At 45.0% G+C, this 20,865-nt stretch overlaps 1 protein-coding gene across 1 annotated transcript in view; it reads right to left on the bottom strand.

Moving 5' to 3' along the window:
* The window catches only part of LOC143803792 (uncharacterized), a 40,745-nt gene extending 21,515 nt beyond the window's left edge, over positions 1–19,230 (bottom strand). The window contains exons 1-4 of the mRNA XM_077281559.1: positions 19,089–19,230; positions 12,616–13,839; positions 12,323–12,370; positions 6,018–6,056 (exon numbers count right to left, since the gene is read on the bottom strand). Coding sequence (XP_077137674.1) covers positions 6,018–6,056; positions 12,323–12,370; positions 12,616–13,839; positions 19,089–19,107 — 1,330 coding nt within the window. The 5' untranslated portion in view covers positions 19,108–19,230. The remainder of the gene's footprint in view (positions 1–6,017; positions 6,057–12,322; positions 12,371–12,615; positions 13,840–19,088) is intronic.
* Positions 19,231–20,865: the final 1,635 nt, after the last annotated feature.

The following is a 20,865-nucleotide window of genomic DNA, read 5'->3' as shown; positions in this document are numbered from 1 at the left end:
TGCCGCTCGCTTCTGGACATAATTCTGTCACATTGCATTTTCTCTGGCGTCTCTTCAGAAGATACCGCCAAATGGTGCACGGGTTTGCGCTCCCGCAAACGCCGATCAATCTGAATTGCCATTGTCATGGACTCATTCAGACCTGTAGGCGCAGGGAACCCGACCATAACATCTTTAACGGCATCAGAAAGGCCCTCTCTGAAATTTGCCGCTAAGGCGCACTCATTCCACTGAGTAAGCACAGACCATTTACGAAATTTTTGGCAGTATATCTCAGCTTCATCTTGCCCTTGAGATAGGGCTATCAAAGCTTTTTCAGCTTGAATCTCCAAATTAGGTTCCTCATAAAGCAACCCTAAAGCCAGGAAAAACGCATCCACATTGAGCAACGCAAGATCCCCTGGTGCCAATGAAAATGCCCAATTTTGAGGGTCACCTCGCAGCAAAGAAATTACAATCTTAACCTGCTGGACAGGATCTCCTGAGGAGTGAGGTCTGAGAGAAAGGAATAATTTACAATTATATTTGAAATTCAGAAACCGAGATCTATCTCCGGAAAACACCTCTGGTGTAGGGATTTTAGGTTCAGAAATAGGAGTATGCATAACAAAATCTTGTAAATTTTGAACCTTCGTAGCAAGATTATTTAAACCTGCAGCCAAACTCTGAGGATCCATCTTTAAACAGGTGAGCTCAGAGCCATTCAAGGATTATAAGGAGAGAAAGGCAAAGGCAGTAATTAGAGCTGAAATACAACTGATCCAACTATGGAGCAAGCATAGGGAAAAAGAAAAAAAAAAAAATTTACAGACTTCCTTTTTCTCTCCTTTCTTCTGCCAATAAGTTTAACACATGGCCGGTCATACTGTCATGGTTCCCAATGGCAAGGGAACGTAAGAAACATATAAATAACGAACGAGCTCTCGGGTGATGGAAACTCGAGTTGACCGTGAGCTAAATCTACCACACAACTAATAGTAGCCAGGGAGCATACCTACGGCTTCCTAAATGCCACGCGCCAGCCGGAGGACTAACTAAGCCTGGTAGAGGAAGAAACAGACCTGGCTTACCTCTAGGGAAATACCCCAAAAGATGATAGCAGCCCCCCACATGTAATAACGGTGAAATAAGAGGAAAAGACATACACAGTATGAAAGTAGATTTAGCAAAGAGAGGTCCACTTACTAGATAGCAGAAGGATACAAAAGAGGACTTCACGGTCAACTGAAAACCCTTTCAAAAAACCATCCTGAAATTACTTTAAGACTCCTGTGTCAACTCATGACACAGGAGTGGCAATTTCAGCCCGCAACAGCTTCCAGCTACAGAGAATTACAAAAACTGCAAACTGGACTAAAGATACAAAACAAAAGGACAAAGTCCACTTAGCTGATCAGCAGACTAGTAGCAGGAACATGCAACCGAAGGCTCTGGTTACAATGATGACCGGCAAGGAAATGACTGGAGAGCAAGGCTAAATAGGAAACTCCCAAACGCTGATGGAAGCAGGTGAACAGAAGCAGCAAAGTGCAAACAAGTCACCAGTACCACCAGCAACCACCAGGGGAGCCCAAAAAGCGGATACACAACAGGCGTGACTATGACAGCTGCCTGGGTTTTTACTGGAGCCTCTGATGGTGAGGTCAGGCTTGTGCAGCAGGCAGCTGCCAGGTGCTACTCCAGGGTGGTGTCTGGCTGTGGCTGCTGATCCCACTTGGGAGACAGGAACACCAGGATTGCTGCGGGCATCAGGCAGGAAACACAGGACTGGCTAGAACAGCAGGAACACAGGACTGGAAGGCACAGCAGGAAACACAGGACTGGCTAGGATGGCAGGAAACACAGGACTGGAAGGCACGGCAGGAAACACAGGACTGGCTAGGACGGCAGGAACACAGGACTGGAAGGCACGGCAGAGAACACAGGACTGGTTGATGTGGTGTATGAAGGAACAGGTAGGGACCTGTTCACACTGGAGGTGCAGGTACGGATATGTAGTATGGAGGAACAGGTAGGGACCTGTTTACACAGGAGGTGCAGGAAAGGAAACAAGCAGAAAGGAATGAGGTATGAAGGAACAGGTTGGGACCTGTTCACACAGGAGATGCAGGTATGGAAACAAGCCAGAAGGAAAGGAGAAAGAAGGAACAGGTTGGGACCTGTTCAGACTGGTAGAGAACCGCAAGGCTGTGGATAGGAATGGTAGAGCAGCAAGAGATAGCACAGCAATAAAAGCTAAGCAGAGCGGAGCCACAAGAAATGTGGAGAGGAGCTGCAGCAAGAGATTACTGCAGCTGCAGAAGATAAGCAGAGTAGAAAGGAGCAGAACCGCAGGAGTGCGGAGAGGAGCTGCAGCAAGAGATTACTGCAGCAGAAGAAAAGCAGAGTAGAAAGGAGCAGAACCGCAGGAGAGCGGAGCAGAGGTAAAACCTCAAAGGTACAGAGCAGGCAGAGCCACAAGAGTGCGGAGTGTAAGCAGACTGAGACCATGATGAAAGACACAGCAGGGAAGGAAGCCACAGACAAGGAGACCGAGATAAGACTAAGTTCAGAAAAGGAAATGGAACAAGACAAGAAACAAGGACAAAGACACAGGGACCAGGATATTCTGCTTCCTGGAGGGCAGACAACAAGATCAAGGCAATAAGACAGGGAAAAGACTCCAGTGAGGGAGAAACTCAGAGCAAGACCTGGCAAACTCAGAAGCTAAACACAAACTGAGCTAACACATTGCACAAGCCAGTCCACTGGGTGGAACTGCACTAAATAATGGAGGCCTCCTGGCAATTGGTCAGGAACAGATTAGACAGATGCACCTGATTCCTATAAGATCCAGAGAGTTCAGGTGCCGGCCCCCTATGCACACAGCCAGGAAACATGCAGAGAGCAGAGACACAGAATATGCAGCTGCATGAAACAGAAACCACATCAAGGCCTGGAGCAGTGGGTAAGATAGCGTGAGAGATGAGAGGCCATGCCGTGATGCCAACAGAGTTGTTACAGTATCTGTGCATCACAATTATCCTCCACCTCTTCAGACATGAATTGATCTTCCCCAACGTGGCTTACGCCACCTCCTCATGACCCTCTTTAATGGTGCACATTGAGAGGCCTGACAGTTACAAGGGCACGTAAACAGTTCCTCAGAGTGGCCAGCATTGGGGTGATATGTCTCCTGGGGCTCTTGATGGTGGGAAGGAGGACCAGATTGAGGAATCAGGGGCCCAGCCTCTTGGCTACTGAGACTGCACCGTGTGGAAGACTTCATGGTGCTGCTTGTCATCACTAGGGCTGCCACTAGGAATTTCAGGGACCCATACTGGTAAAATTTTCAGGGCCCCCTTGAAACTCCACTCAGGCTCAACCCCAGCCCCGCCTCCACCCCTCGAACTGTCCACCGTCCCACCACCCTCTCTTAGAAAACTCCACTTCTGCACCACATCCTCACCAATCACATTCACAGTTCCCATCAGCCCCATAGCAGTATAATGCACCCCATAGTATAATGCACCCCATAATAGTATAATGCACCTCATAGTATAATGCAACCCCATACCGGTATAAAGCACCCCATACCGCAGCTTCACAAAAAAAAATTTCCTTACCTGGCGATGTCCTCCCCTCCGATTCAGCTGAGGTGCACAGTGTCTCTTCCAAGTCTGATTTTATAGGTAGGTATGACCTTGCTGCAATTAAAATCCACCATCAGTTTTGAAACCACTTTGTCATTGGTTGATGGGCATGCATGCGTTGGCCAAATTATGTGCTAAGCATCCCATTTTTTTTCCTAGTATCCAGAAGCCATATTGCTATTCATGTTTCATATATTTCACATTAGCGTGATTTAGCACTACAGTGTGCAACTTTTTTTGTTTATTGTATATGGAGGTAGCTGCTCCTAGTTGGCACCTGTTCACATTAGCTTGGAAGTGCCAGTCAGTCTTTTTGTCATTGTATATCAACTTTCTGACCGAACACGCCCCCCTTCAGCATGTGGTGGATTTTAATTGCAGCAAGGTTCTACCTACCCATAAAATCAGACTTGGAAGAGAAAATACCAAGGAATTCACACTTCAGTCTTTGAGAGGTATTCACATTAAACACATTAGGACTAGTGATGAGCGAATATACTCTTTACTCTAGATTTCTCGAGCACGCTCAGGGGTCCTCCAAGTATTTTTTAGTGCTCGGAGATTTAGTTTTCATCGCCGCAGCTGAATAATTTACATCTCTTAGCCAGCATAAGTACATGTGGGAGTTGCCTGGTTGCTAGGGAATCCCCACATGTAATCAAGCTGGCTAAGAGATGTAAATTATTCAGCTGAGGTGAGGAAAACTAAATCTACGAGCACTAAAAAATACTCGGAGGACACCCAAGCGTGCTCGAGAAATCTCGAGTAACAATTATATTCGCTCGTCATCACTAGTGTTGAGCGATACCGTCCAATACTTGAAAGTATCGGTATCGGAAAGTATCGGCCGATACCGGCAAAGTATCGGATCTAATCCGATACCGATACCCGATACCAATACAAGTCAATGGGACTCATGTATCGGACGGTATTCCTGATGGTTCCCAGGGTCTGAAGGAGAGGAAACTCTCCTTCAGGCCCTGGGAACCATATTAATGTGTAAAATAAAGAATTTAAATAAAAAATATTGCTATACTCACCTCTCCGACGCAGCCTGGACCTCACCGAGGGAACCGGCAGCGTTCTTTGCTTAAAATGCGCGCTTTTCCTTCCTTCCGTGACGTCACGGCTTCTGATTGGTCGCGTGCCGCCCATGTGGCCGCGACGCGACCAATCACAGCAAGCCGTGACGTAATTTTCAGGTCCTTCTAGGCATTCAGTATTTTAAAATTACGTTCCGGCTTTGTGATTGGTCGCGTCGCGGTCACATGGGCGACGCGACCAATCACAAGCCGTGACGTCACGGGAGGCAGGAGATGCGCGCATTTTTAAAATTACGTCACGGCTTGTGATTGGTTGCGTGCCGCCCATGTGACCGCGACGCGACCAATCACAGCAAGCCGTGACGTAATTTCAGGTCCTGATGCCTATTTCTGCATTCAGGACCTGAAATTACGTCACGGCTTGCTGTGATTGGTCGCGTCGCGGTCACATGGGCGGCACGCAACCAATCACAAGCCGCGACGTAATTTTAAAAATGCGCGCGTTTCCTGCCTCCCGTGACGTCAGGGCTTGTGATTGGTCGCGTCGCCCATGTGACCGCGACGCGACCAATCACAAAGCCAGAACGTAATTTTAAAATACTGAATGCCTAGAAGGACCTGAAAATTACGTCACGGCTTGCTGTGATTGGTCGCGTCGCGGCCACATGGGCGGCACGCGACCAATCAGAAGCCGTGACGTCACGGAAGGAAGGAAAAGCGCGCATTTTAAGTAAAGAACGCTGCCGGTTCCCTCGGTGAGGTACAGGCTGCGTCGGAGAGGTGAGTATAGCAATATTTTTTATTTTAATTCTTTATTTTACACATTAATGTTGTATTTTACACATTAATGTTGTTTCGATACCGATACCCGATACCACAAAAGTATCGGATCTCGGTATCGGAATTCCGATACAGCAAATATCGGCCGATACCCGATACTTGCGGTATCGGAATGCTCAACACTACTCATCACTAATTAGGACCCATCAGTTTTGAGACCACCTTGTTGTTGGTTGATGACCATGCATGAATTGGCCTAATTAAGTGGTGAGCGTCTCATTTTTTTCCTAGTATCAAGAAGCCGTATTGCTATTCATATTTCATATGTTTCACATTGACATGCTTTAGGACTACAGTGTGCAACATTTTTTGTTTATTGTATATGGAGGTAGCTGCTCCTAGTTAACACCCGTTCACATTAGCTTGGAAGTGCCAGTCAGTCTTTTTGCTATTTTTAAGCTGTGTCACAAAAAGTATAATTACAATTAAATACAACCTAAATTCTAGTGAAATAATAAAAAACAAAACATTTTTCTCTATATCAAAAGTATTAAACACTTACTTGTAGTGGAAGCAGTTGGGGTTGATGATGTATCTGGAACTATACCAGAATTAAGGAAAGTTACTAAACAATATAATAAAAAAAAAAAAATACAGTGTTCCCATGATGCAGAAATAATAGTTTGCCTTTATTTTCATGTTTATTTTAAAGTAAATTGACACCAAAAACTTATTAGGCTACGTTCACATTTGCGTTGCGTCGGGCGCAGCCGCGGCGACGCATGCGTCATGCGCCCCTATATTTAACATGGGGGACGCATGGACATGCGTTGTGTTGCGTTTTGTGACGCATGCGTTTTTTTGGCGCAAGCATCAGGGAGCAGAGGACGCAGCATGTTGCATTTTTTTGCGCTAAAAAAATGAACGCATGCGTCACAAAACGCTGCGTTTTGCTGCGTTTTGCATGCGTTTTGCATGCGTTGTGCGTTGCGTCACCGACGCAACGCCCAACAACGCAAATGTGAACATAGCCATACACAGGTCTGCAAATAAAATTTTTTCAAGAGCTGTTTTGGTTATTCCATGTAATCATTATGTTTTTAAGTGCGCTGAATCCGAAAATGACCTCCGTTTTGTCATAGGACATCACGTTTTCTGACAATTTAAGTAACTATGTTAAATAAGACAATACCTCAAAATAAATGAAAATAGACTCACAAAATTATTTTTTTATTACAAATGTTTCATGAAAATCATTTCTTAACTGCAATGAGCTCACTAACACACACTGAAATCGATTCTTCTTCCCTGTGAGGCTTCTCTTGGTACATTTGCACTTGTGAGTAGCATCTGGAATGTCTCTCTGAAGCGTCCAACAGTAGTCTGGCATCATTGTAATGCTCCATCTTCCCTGGTATCTTCTTTCCATCTCTTTAATGTCCTGGTGGAATCGTTCACCTTGCTCTTCACTCACAGCTAGGTTTGAGCGAACGGATCGGTCATTTTCATAAGTCGCCGACTTTTGGCAAAGTCGGCGTCTCATGAAACCGAGCCGATCCCTGTGTGGGGTCGGCCACGTGGTACGCGAACTTGGCGCCAAAGTCGCGTTTCGTATGACGCGTTTAGCGCCATTATTGCAGCCAATGAAGGAGCGGCAGAGTGATGACATAGGTGTCAGGGGGCGTGCACAGCTAATCGCCATTTTTTCGCTTGTATGTTGCAGCGATTTGGAAAGTGTAAAATCAGCCTTCCCGCTCGGGGAGAGAGAGAGAGAGACACCAAAAAGCAAACAAACAAAAAAAAATTCTTCATTGGGTTTCGTGTTTCGGCCGAACCCCGACATTTCACGGTGGTCGGCCGATTTCACTCGACTCGACTTTTAGGACAGTCGGGTTTCGCGAAACCCGACTCGACCCTAAAAAAATAAAGGTCGCTCAACCCTACTCACAGCTCCCAGATTTTCAGGAAAGTTGTCAAGGTGGGAATGGAGGAAATGCACTTTCAAACTCATCAGGCAACCTAAAGCTTGAAATGCTTTCAGCATTCGTCCGACGATTTTTTTGTAGTCAGGGTCTTTGTTTTGCCTAAAAATTTCTCTACGACCTCTTTAAATGCAAACCACCCTTCTTTTTGAGGATGCGTCATGGTATTGATAAACTGTTGATCAGCTATAACCCTTCTAATGTCTGGTCCGACGAACACACCTTCCTTCAACTTGAATATGACGAGCTAACAGGAACTGAGATGAAAAAGTGTGAACAGGCGAGAACCAAGATAAAACAATTAAATCAAGCCCGGGCATGTCAGAGCCTGCTCGTTCAGCTTGCAACATGTTGATGCTGGTTTCATTAGCTCAGTCTGAAAGTTCTTTTCTTTGAAAGTTATAGTTTTTTGGCATTGTGTATCTTCAATGCATTGATGTGAATTAATTAATAGTAATTTTGACTTTCAAAACTCTAAGATAAAAAAAATACCAAAAATTGAGAAAAATATACTAAATTTGAAGAGAATTTTGCATTTTGTGGCAAATCCTGACATCCAGGATTTTTTTTCAATATTTTGTTCTTTTTCAGCACACCAAAATACATGGAAATTAGATGAAAATAATCAAACAGCTTTTTAGTCACAGACCTGTGTATTAGTAGTTGGAATTGTTGTGGTTAGGTATGGTGATATAGATGGAGATATATAAAAAGAAAGAGTTTAAGAACATGGCAATCTGATCTGTATAAATTAGGTGTTTTAGATTCATCACATAAAAAAAAATATTCTTCTGTCAAGAGATTAGTTAAAGGAGTTATCTACTACTAGGACAACCCCTTCTCAGTCTTGATATTTGCCCCCGTTAAAATAAAAACACCTACACTCACCTCAAGTGCCGTTCCAGCTGTGTTGGCACTCTCATTCCTGGGATTCACGTGAGGTTGTTAGTTCACGCAAGCCCTGTGCCCAATCTGTGCCGGCTGGCTGCTCACTTACTCTTGGTTTACAGATGTAGAATTTCAGAAATTAAAGGAGATGTCCAGTATTCTTCTAAAGGTCTGCAATCACTCTAACTGCAAACTTCTGAATTTTTACACTATGTGCAGTGCAGTATACTTGCTGCTCCTCACACATTTGACTTGTATTAAAGCGAGGCTGAGCACGTCTAGTCGGAATGTGACCAGAAGCATCCAAATTGCATACTTGTGGTTACTTGACAACCATCTGTCGGCAGTAACACGGAAAAATCCTGAGAGTGAGCGGTGTGCATGCTGTGAGGATTCAAAAGTCTGCAGTCACATAGAGTGATATTACGTCTGGAGGCAATAAAGGAGATCTCCTGTCCAGGTATCACAACGACACACCACACACTTCACACTCCAGTCCACCAGGGGGAGCAAAGGTTCTATCTACTAGGCCACTCCTCATAGTTAGGTAAAACTGGTCGGTTGGTTAGGAAGTTAGACAGAAGCTGACTGGGCTTCGTACAGACAGTCAGATCCCGACGGAGTTTGGCAGAAGCTGGCTGGAGTGGGTTCCAGCCAGATCCAGACTGCGGTCTGTGGAGGACGAGGGTCCACGGAGCTGCGCCTGCCCCACGTGCGGCAGCATCCAAAGAGAGAGACATTGAAAGGAAGCGTGTTGTAGTGAGTGAGAAACAAAGGCATAGCAACAAGTGGATACCAGGGAGGATAGTGGCTGAGAGAAGCGGCATCCTTCTGGTGCGAGTTTCGGTAGCCAGAATACCGAGGGAGTAAAGTGCTCTATGCCATTGCTTCAGAGACTGGCAGGACAGTCAATTCCAAGTTGGCTGCCCGACCTTAATACCTAAGAAGACACAGTGGCAAATTGTGGGGGTCGGGGCGTCTCTAGGGTCCCTATAAACAAGCCTCAGGTCATCAGTCATACGGGTTTTGTTCTATCCGACTACGGGGAACAGAGAGAGAAGAGTAATAACAGTGAGGACCTTATTAGAGCTTAAGCAAGTGAGGACCTACTGTGTTACTGTGCACATAGGAAGGCTATTGCATTCCACCTGGATAAGGAGACTCTGGATTTGCCTTCAGATTGGCCGGACTCTGCCTACCCTGTGATCCGGTGCCCTGGACTGTGTACACTGAAGCCTTCAGTAAAAGGTAAAGAGACTACAACCTTGTGTCCTCGTAATTCACTGCACCTCACATCATTCACCATCTACACTCTGGGAAGCCCTGGGGATACACTTCACCTGTGGGAAAGTATACCATCTAGCTGCCATAACATCACCCCAGCGGACCCCTAAGCAGCGTTGGTCACCCTGACCGAATATCACAGGTGGCGTCACAAACATTATACAAACTTCCCCTTTTATTGGACGCCCCTCAAAGGGCCAGAGACCGGGTCGGGCCACCGTGACATCCCCCGAACCAAAGGACCCGGTGCCGAGTACCCCATTGCCCTTGCGTGGGGGTGATCCACTGACATTTGGTAGAAGACCGGACAACAACTTTATCACATTGCACAACATTTAAACCATGTCAAAAAACTATCAATGAGCAGATCTGACAAAATTTGATTTCTCCAAATTATGTAAATTAATTTCTCAGCAAAGTTATTCCCCATAAATTAAGTTTCTTTTATTATACTCTGAGGTCTCATCAGACCTAAGAGCATAGTAAATGTAATAGTGATGAGCAAGTATGCTCGTTACTCAAGTTTTCTGAGCATGCTGATGGATCGCCCCCAGGTTAGGGCAATGGGGTACTCGGCACTGGGTCTTTCAGTTCAGGGGGATGTCACGGTGGCTGACCTGGTCTGTGGACCTCAGGGGTGTCCAGTAAAAGAGTTTATATATGGGAAAGGTCTTTAAAGGGGAAATGTTTGTGACGCCACCTGTGGTATTCGGTCAGGGTGACCGACGCTGCTTAGGGGTCCACTGGGGTGATGTTTTGGCAGCTTGATGGTATACCTTCCCACAGGTGAAGTGTGTCCCCAGGGCTTCCCAGAGTGTAGATGGTGAATGGTGTGAGGTGCAGTGAATAACGAGGACACCAGGTTGCAGTCTCTTTACCTTTACTGAAGGCTTCAGTGTCCACAATCCAGGGTACGGACCACAGAGTAGGCAGGGACCCGCCAGTCTGAAGGCAAATCCAGAGTCCCCTTATCCAGGTGGAATGCAATAGCCTTCCTATGCGCACAGTAACACATTAGGTCCCTACTTGCATAAGCTCCAATAAGGTCCTCGCTGTTATTACTCCTATCACTGTTCCCCATGGTCAGATAGAACAAACACGTATGACCGGTGACTTGAGACTTTGGTAAGGGACTCTAGCACGCCCCGGCCTCTTTAAGGTTGCCACATTGCCTCCTGTGTATAAAGGGCAGACAGGCAACTTGGAATCACCTGCCCTGCCGGTCTCTGAAGCAGGTCGTAGAGCACTTACTCCCTTGGTATTCCGGCTACCAGATCGCGCACCAGAAGGATGTAGCTTCTCTCGGCCACCCTCCTCTCTGGTATCCACTTGTTGCTATGCCTTCGTTTCTCACTCACTGCAATACACTTCTCTTCTATATCTCCTCCTTAGGATGCTGCTGCACGTGGGACAGGCGCAGCTCCATGGAACCTCGTCCTCCTCAGACCGCAGTATGGATCTGACTGGAACTCGCTCCAGCCAGCTCGGTCTGGAGACTGCTCTCTCTCGGTCTCCAGCCAGGAACTCTCTAACTTTCCCTCCAACCCCCAGTTTTACCTAACTGTGAGGAGTGGCCTAATAAATGGAACCTTTGCTCCCCCTGGTGGCTGGAGTGTGACGCATGTTGTGTGGTTGTGATTCCTGGACAGAAGATCTCCTTTATTGCCTTCAGACGTAATATCGCTCCCCTGGTGGAAGAACAACATTACTGCAACGACCAGGACTCTGGGGCACTGCACTTGGGTGTTCTCTGAGTATCTTGGGTGTGCTCATAGATTATGTTTATGTGCCCGCAGCTGCATGATTTGCGGCTGCTAGACAGCCTGAACACATGCAGAGATTGCCTGTTTGTTAGGGAATCCCCACATGTATTCAGGCTGTCTAGCAGCAACAAATCATGCAGCTTCGGGTACTCAAACATAATCTACGAGCGCACCCAAGATATTCGGAAAACACCCGAGCATGCTAGGAAAACATGAATAACGAGCACAGTCGGTCATCACTAAATGTAATATGTTGAAAAATGATACTCACTGCTCACCTGTCAGGCCCCTCCGCTGTCTGCTTTCTGTTCCTTAGAGCCGACTCTTTCCTCCGTTGTGCGCATCTCTTCAAATGCATAGTGAGGTCATGGCTTAAAGTCCCAGGCTAAATTGAACAGGCTGGAAAATGTGGTATACGAAGGCAGTAGACAAGTCCCAGAGAACAGTTCATCATCCAGTTCTATGCATTTTGCTATAGCATCTTTGACCTATTCACTCTAGGACAGGACTTCAGGCTGAGACCAGGCCCAAGAGGTCATTGCGCGTCGCTCGTCCATGACATTATGTTGACTTATGAGTAGTGACCTCTAAGGCCTGGTCACCCAGAGTAAGCTGGTCAAAGATGCAACTGTGGAAAGAAGAGGACCGGTGGGTGGGCAGCATGAAGGAGGAAAGAAGAAGCAGCTCTGAAGAACACATGACGGGCAGCCAGTGGCAGAGAGGTTGGGCAGATTAGGTTCAGCAATATAGCTGAACGGTTCCACAGTTCAGCAATATAGCAACCAGCTGGAAGTGATTTTTCTGAATTCATGCAAATTTACAAAAATCCATATTCTCAACTATGCTGATTTTTTTTGTATATTCCAGTAGATTGAATTTCACGCTAAAAAAATTTAATCTTGACATTTTCAAGTCTAACATTTTTTACCACAAGTATACCAATAGCTTACCAGCAGTGAGACGTGAAGTGGTTGTTAAGCTTGTTGATGTAGTCGGAGCTGAAGAAAAGAAGACTGAGATAAGAATATCAATCATAATTTCTTGCTTTTGATTTTCTTACATAATTTCTATCCACAAATGCAGAAAAGGAAGGAGAAATGTATAAAAAGCAAGTTGTTAGTTTCAGTTGCATTAGGCAGATGCCAAAATTAATTTGGCTAGATAGGCTAGCCTCTTCAATTTGAAATATGTTTCCCATAGATAGCAAGGCTGAAGAGCAAGTTTAGTAAATTGAGTAACATACCTTCAGTAGCAGGTGGCATGGTTGTAGTTCTTGGTCGTTTTGTGGCAGTTGGTGGTATGGATGTAGTTGTTGGTCGTTCTGTCGTAGTTGATGGAATAGTTGTAGATGTTATGTGTTCTGTGGCAGTTGGTGGTATAGTTGTAATTGTTGTGTGTTCTGTGGTAGTTGGTGGTATAGTTGTAGCTGTTGAGCGTTCTGTGGAAGTTGGTGGCATGGTTGTAGTTGTTGGATGTTCTGTGGTAATTGGTAGTATGGTTGAAGTTGTTGGGCGTTTTGTCATAGTTGGTGGTATAATTGTAGTTGTTGGGTGTTCTGTGGTAGTTGGTCGTATGGATATATTTGTTGGGTGTTCTGTGGTAGTTATAGGTATGGTTTTAGTTGTTGGGTGTTCTGTCATAGTAGGTGGGATAGTTGTAGTTGTTGGGCGTTCTGTGGTAGTTGGTGGAATAATTTTAGCTGTTGGGCGTTCTGTTGTAATTGATGGTATAGTTGTAGTTGTTAACTGTTCTGTGGTAGTTGATGGCATGGTTGTAGTTGTTGGGTGTCCTGTGATAATTGATGGTATGGTTGCAGTTGTTGGGTGTTCTGTCGTAGTTTGTGGAATGGTTGTAGTTGTTAGGTATTCTGTTGTAGTTGTTGATATGGTTGTAGTTGATGAGCGTTCAGTTGTAGTTGGTGGTATGGTTGTAGTTGTTGAGCGTTCTGTGGTAGGTATTGGTATGGTAGTAGTAGTTGGGTGTTGTGTCATAGTTCGTGGTATAGTTGTAGTTGTTGGGTGTTCTGCGGTAGTTGGTGGTATGGATGTAGTTGGTGGGCGTTCTGTTGTAGTTATTGGCTTGGTTGCAGTTGTTGGGTGATCTGTGGTAGTTGGTGGTATAGTTGTAGTTGTTGGGTGTTGTGTGGCAGTTGGTGATATGGTTGTATTTGTTTGGCGTTGTGTCATAGTTGGTGGCATGGTTGTAGTTTTTGGGCGTTCTGTCGTAGTTGGTGGTATATTTGTAGTTGATGGGTGTTCTGTGGTAGTTGCTGGTATAGTTGTAGATGTTGGGTGTTCTGTGGTAGTTGGTGGTATGGTTGTAGTTGTTAAGCGTTCTTGGGTAGTTGTTGGTATGGTTGTAGTTGTTGGGTGTTCTGTGGTAGTTGCTGGTATAGTTGTAGATGTTGGGTGTTCTGTGGTAGTTGGTAGCATGGTTGTAGTTGCTGGGAGCTGTGTAGTAGTGTTGTCTGACACCCGGAAAAAAAAACAATTATTTTATTCCAAACAAAAAGGGGAGTGTGATGGTGGGCAATTAGCATATAGCATATGAGATGTGGACATTGACATGCCTAACATAGTACAAGGGATGAAATGTTTTGTCACTGGAGACTGGTACTACAGCTTTAGTCACCTCACCCAGTTCCTGCTGCAAATCCATGTTGGTTCTACCATTTTCATGACCTTTGGGCCAAATGCCCCACAGTTTATTTGCTGTTTCTCTAAATAGAAATCTTACCAAATTTTAATATATATTAGCAAGATGAATGAGGTCAACTGGAGCTGGAATCCTTTCTTCGTAACAGATATGGTCTACAAAACGTATAACTATATCTAAAGTTGGTGGTGTCAATTGTTTAAAGCAGTATAATTCTTTAAAGGTCCAGCCAGTTCTTCCAGCTACCTCTCTCACATCACTTAAATTTTTGGTGGAAGGTAAAGCTTGGACCACTATTAGAGGTATACCTTAATGTATGGCTGGACTACTATCATTTGGACAGCTATAATCGGTGTGTCAAAGTCCTATATCTAGAGCTGCTTTATGCAGAGAAATGATTGATGTAAGCACTTCTATCTTCACATTGTTTGTCATGAATGCATCCTAGTAGTTAGGATTTATTATTTGAGAACAAATAGGTAACTGTATGTATCGTTATAAAAAAAAACCTAGCCAGAAAAAATACCAGTGTTTTCTCTCATATAGTGCTTTATCATAGAAAAAATACCCAAAATAATATTTATTAGATATGCCTCAAAAACAGACATACATACACATAGGAGATGAAAAATAAAGAGAAAAGTGCTTGCTACTAGTGTTGAGCATTCCGATACTGCAAGTATCGGGTATCGGCCGATACTTGCTGTATCGGAATTCCGATACCGAGATTCCGATACTTTTGTGGTATCGGGTATCGGGTATCGAAACAACATTAATGTAATAATGTGTAAAAGAGAGAATTAAAACAAAAAATATTGCTATACTCACCTCTCCGACGCAGCCCGGACCTCAGCGAGGGAACCGGCAGCGTTGTTTGTTTAAAATTCGCGCGTTTACTTGGTTACGTGAAGTCCCGGCTTGTGATTGGTCGCGGCGGCCATGTTGCCGGGACGCGGACCAATCACAGCAAGCCGTGACGTAATTTCAGGTCCTTGCAGGATTTTAAAATTACGTTCCGGCGTTGTGATTGGGCGCGTCGTGGTCACATGGGCGACGTAACCAATCACAAGCCGGGACGTCACGGGAGGCTGGACACGCGCACATTTTAAAATGCGCGCGTGTCCAGCCTCCCGTGACGTCCCGGCTTGTGATTGGTCGCGGCGGCCATGTTGCCGGGACGCGGACCAATCACAACGCCGGAACGTAATTTTAAAATCCTGCAGGACCTGAAATTACGTCACGGCTTGCTGTGATTGGTCCGCGTCCCGGCAACATGGCCGCCGCGACCAATCACAAGCCGTGACGTCACGGGAGGCTGGACACGCGCACATTTTAAAATGCGCGCGTCCAGCCTCCTGGCTTGTGATTGGTTGACCGCGATGCAACCAATCACAAGCCGGGACGTCACGGGAGGCTGGACAAGCGCGCATTTTAAAATACGCGCGTCCAGCCTCCCGGCTTGTGATTGGTTGACCGCGATGCAACCAATCACAAGCCGGGACGTCACGGGAGGCTGGACAAGCGCGCATTTTAAAATACGCGCGTGTCCAGCCTCCCGTGACGTCACGGCTTGTGATTGGTTGCGTCGCCCATGTGACTGCGGCGCAACCAATCACAACGCCGGGACGTAATTTTAAAATCCTGCAGGACCTGAAATTACGTCACGGCTTGCTGTGATTGGTCCGCGTCCCGGCAACATGGCCGCCGCGACCAATCACAAGCCGGGACTTCACGTAACCAAGTAAACGCGCGAATTTTAAACAAAGAACGCTGCCGCTTCCCTCGGTAAGGTGCAGGCTGCGTCGGAGAGGTGAGTATAGCAATATTTTTTATTTTAATTCTTTCTTTTACACATTAATATGGTTCCCAGGGCCTGAAGGAGAGTTTCCTCTCCTTCAGACCCTGGGAACCATCAGGAATACCGTCCGATACATGAGTCCCATTGACTTGTATTGGTATCGGGTATCGGTATCGGATTGGATCCGATACTTTGCCGGTATCGGCCGATACTTTCCGATACCGATACTTTCAAGTATCGGACGGTATCGCTCAACACTACTTGCTACCTATGCCCATACACTATAACATATACTCTCGCCTACCTACCAGTGGAAGATGGCAGCCTAGGGGACATGATAGTGGTGCCCCCGCTCCTCACCAACTCTCCCTGTTAACCCTAGATGACCATGATAAAGGAAAGAGATAAAGAAGTAAGTGGAAACAGGGATCCTAGGTATATCAACCGGACCACCTGTATAACCTATGAACCCATGCCTGAAACACATGTGGCAACCAATTTCATGGAAACTGGCAGGTCTGTCTAGGCAGCTATAGGATGAGGGGTAACCTGTTGATGGTAGGCGTATGCCAATGTTAGTGATCCCTCAGTACAATACTCAACTATTTTAACCCTACATGCACCCTGAGGTTTATACCTGCCTATCAGCAGAGGTTGGCACCCTAACCTAAGCGTAAATGGCTTCCTCGCTCCTCGACGGCTGCCCCTATTGTCACTTTCAAAGCTCGGGTTTCTTAAAGAGTAACGACCCAACAATGTGGAAGCAGGTTAATGAGATAATATGGCTCCCAAAACCATCATTGATTGTGGATACTTCACACTAGTCATTGTGCAGGAGGAGGAGAAGGTGAGCTGTGATATCATCTTTTTGTGAATGGTGACAGGGCCAGCATTAGGGGAAGTACCTGGCAATTGCACACACTCCCTCAAGGGCCCCCAGAGCCTACAGCAATTAGATTGATAATAATTCTGCATTATCAATCCAATAATCTAATTTCCAATGTTGAGACTGCTTACGGACCTTCAGTGACATCACAGTTATGTGCCCGTGATGTAACCATAGGCCCCCTACTGTGCGGGAGTTTAAAGGAATGGAAGAAGGGGAGACTAGTAAGTGTTATATTGTGTATGTGTGTGCATACATGTCTCTGTTTCTGTGTATGTGTCTCTATGTACATGCATGCTTGTCTCTCTATGTATATGCTTGTGCATGCATATTTCTGTATGTATGTGCATGCAGGCATCTTAATTTGTGCCTTTGCATACATGTAAATGTATGTATGTGCATGCAAGTCTCTGTATGTATGAGCCTGTGTTTGCATGTCTCTGCATGTATGTGCTTATTATAGGCATGTATCTGTATGTATGTGCTTTGTATATGTATGTGCTTTGTGTATGTTCTTCGTGTATGTATGTGCTCCATGCATGAATTTATTTGTATGTAGGAGCTTGGGTTTTCATGTACCTGCTCTGTGCATACATGTTTGTGTGCATGTGCTCTGTGCATACATGTGTGTGTGGCACCCCGGAGTTCATGTACCATAGTGATGTTGCCTTCCTCTTGGGGAATTTAGTGTCATGCCTGGAGACAGGAGGGATCCCTTTGGCAGGTAAGCTGTACATGCAACACATTCTGACTCCAGGCCAGAAGGGGGAGCTCTAAACTGGATTTTAGGGGAGAGCTTCCCTCCATTTACATCCTGGTCTGGAGGAGGAGTTAATTATTTGTTCCAGGGAGACCAGAGAGAGCACATGTGTGGTGCAGACGATAGAGTGAGGGAGCACAGAGGAGTGATTAGAAGCTTGAGGAGGACTGTGATTGAGCCCCTCAGAGCTGAAGCCCAGAGGCCGGACACCTGGAGCCCGAGGCTGTGTGGAACTGCAAGTCCCACAGCAGAACCGGAGGGCATAGGACTATACGTAAATTGCCCACACCACACCTGAGGTACATCAGCATTCTAGAGCCTGGAGTCACCGTGCAAAGTGACCCCAGAGAACGAGGACCTTGTTAGGACACTACAGACAGCAAGGCACTAGTAGACCAGCGCAAAGTGGAAGGCTCCCAAACTGACCTGTCAAGGGGGTTTCCACCTGTCTTCAGGCTGCCTGGACTCCATCTACACCTGTTGCCGATACCCTGGACTGTGTCCTGCTACATCAGTAAACCAGGTAAAGACTGCAACCCTGTGTCTTTCGTTTATTTACTGGCAACCCACCATCCTTACCCACTACACTGGAAGCCCTGGGGACCCTGCTTCACCTGTGGGAAGTGTCACCATCTAAGCTGCAGTAACATCACCCCAGAGGACCCCTTTAAGCAGCGTCAGTCCCCTCTGACTGAGAACCACAGGTGGTGTCACGAATACAGACTTTATTCACCAAACCCTTAAAAGACTATCCCCTTTTAACTTGAGTGCCCAGGGCACAGACCGGTTTGCAGCCACCGTGAGATCCCCTTTAAGTGTGAACGGCCCCGGTACTGAGTACCCCAAGCCCTCATGTGCTACATGTATATACATATATGTGTGTAACATACAATGTTTGTGCCACATACAGTGTGTGTTTATGTAGCATTTATAAATACTGGTAATGAAGATGAGAGTTCATAGGTGTAAACATCGCCCAACGAATGAGCGAAATTCTGCTTATTCAAAGGATTGTTTATGCCGGAATAAAAATCACTGCCCTCAGCAGCACATCACCGGAGTAAACTGCAGATGCTGTATGGGGACAGATTGATCTACTAGTGATTGTTCTGTGCCCATCATTCTACGTAATCTTCTGTGAAAAGTGGGGTAAATAAGCACCTAACTACTTCAATATTGTCCATCGTACTTGTTTATCGACTGGATAAACAGAAATGTTTCTTTGTGATGATGCAACATGTTAGTATTTGGGGCCGCACTTTAAACTTTTTTCTAGGGCCTCACATTGTCTAAAACTTGCACTGATGGTGAATCATGTTATATCTACTGCATATAGAAGTGTTGTCAGTATTGATGAGCAAGTGGAGTTAATGCAAATCAAATGTGTGCTATACACATCTCTTCATGTGCTCCAATCAAGTAATCAAGTACTTTCGATTAGCAGTAAAACTAATTTCTTGTGAAAATTTAGCAAAGGTGGTGACTTCAAATTTCAAAAGATTTTCTCATCTCTAGTGACCACATGTGCACCATAATATTGAGGTAAATTCTATTTACGTGGACATTCACATGGTAAGTTCAATAATTGTTTAGTAAGTTCAATAATCAATAGCATACCTTCAGTAGTAGTTGGCATAGTTGTAGTTGTTGGATGTTGTGTGGTTGTAGGTTTCACGGTTGTTGTTGTTGGACGTTGCGTGATAGCAGGCGGCAGGGTTGCAGTTGTTGAGCGTTGTGTGGATGTAGGCTTCAGGGTTGTTGTTGTTGAACTTTGTGTAGTAGTAAGGTCTGTCCCCAGAAAAACAAAGTAAATGTGTTCCAATAGGCGTCTCTAGTGATCACATGTGCTCCATAATATTGAGGTAAATCTTACTTACGAGGACATTCACATGATATAAGAGGACACAGATTATTGTAGTACATTTCTGGGCTGCAGTGTTGAGGAAGGCACCAGCACTGATCATTTCCTATGTTTAGAAGACATGAGTATAATTATCAACATTGTTCTGTATACATGATTAACATAATGTTACAACGTAGCAAAGGAAGGAGGCAAATAAAAATAGCAGGTCAGTAGCTTTGGCTGTGTTGGGTTATTTTTTGGTAAATTTGGTAAGTTCATTAGCATACTTTCAGTAGTAGATGGAATAGTTGTAGTTGTTGGGCGTTGTATGGTTGCAGGCGGCAAGGTTGTAGTTGTTGGGCGTTGTGTGGTAGCAGGCGGTAGAGTTACAGTTGTTGGACGTTGTGTAGTAGTAATGTCTGATACCAGAATAAAAAGTACATGTATTCCAGTGAAAGAAGACAATGTGATGGTGGTCTTCGGTGGTCGGCAATGGGCAGATAGCATACGTGATGACACATGTCTATCATATAGTAAGACATGCTACTTTTTTGACACTCAAGTCTGGTATTTCACCTATTTCTAATCCCCGAACAGATCCTGCTGCACCTCCATGTGGGCTACATCCTTCTCGTGACCCTTGAGCCAAGTCCACCACACTCTGTTTCTCCAAAGAGGAGTCATGCAATGTTTTACTATGTAGTAACAAACGTGATGGACCAACTGAGGATTCCAATAGCTGAATAGATGTCTTTAAGGTTGGTATGCTCTTATTTGTAGCTGGTATTGATTATTTAAGGAACCCTATTATTTTCCATAGCCCTTCAGTCCTACCAACCATCTCTCTCGCATCATTTTTTGATTTTTTTTTAAATGCACAGCTAGAACCATTATTAGAAATGTTCCTTAATGTATGATTAGATAATTATCATGGTGCCCACTAAAATGAATATATGACTATGATTCTATGATTATACTCTATGATTATAAAAGCAATATGTTATCAATGGACATTTTCAACGAGAGCGGCTTCATGCAAGATATAAAGGTTTTATCACTAGAGATTAGTTAATCGATACATTGCAAATTGAATTCAAATAAACATTTTTGAAATTTGCTGAACGAGGCGAATTCAAACAATTTTGGATTTGGATTTGTTGAGTCAGCAAAATTGGTCACAAACATTTCACATACTGCAGAAGAAAGCATCAGGCAGATGAATCAAAAGACCTCAGACACAGCTAGGTTAGTTTTCCCCATAATGTCTTACAGTCGGATATCACATTACATGGAATAACACAGCCAATCTGGAGGGAATATCAGAACCTGTATAAAAGCAGAGGTAGGAAATAGAGCAGCCATTTTGTGGAGAATCTAGGAAAGGAAAGAGGTGGTTAGAAAAATCAAGTTGATAGTTTTGGCTGCATGGGTTTGATTTAGCAAAAAATTATTTTTAGTGGAGAACCTCTTCCATTGGAAAGAAGCACGATAGTGAGACTGAACAGGCAATACCCCTGGTAAGTTAGTAAGTTAAGTAACATACCATTAGCA

Source organism: Ranitomeya variabilis, chromosome 2 (genome assembly GCF_051348905.1).
Source record: "Ranitomeya variabilis isolate aRanVar5 chromosome 2, aRanVar5.hap1, whole genome shotgun sequence".
NCBI lineage: Eukaryota > Metazoa > Chordata > Amphibia > Anura > Dendrobatidae > Ranitomeya > Ranitomeya variabilis.
The sequence above is the reverse complement of the archived record's forward strand: the minus strand, read 5'-3'. Positions and strand labels throughout refer to the sequence as shown.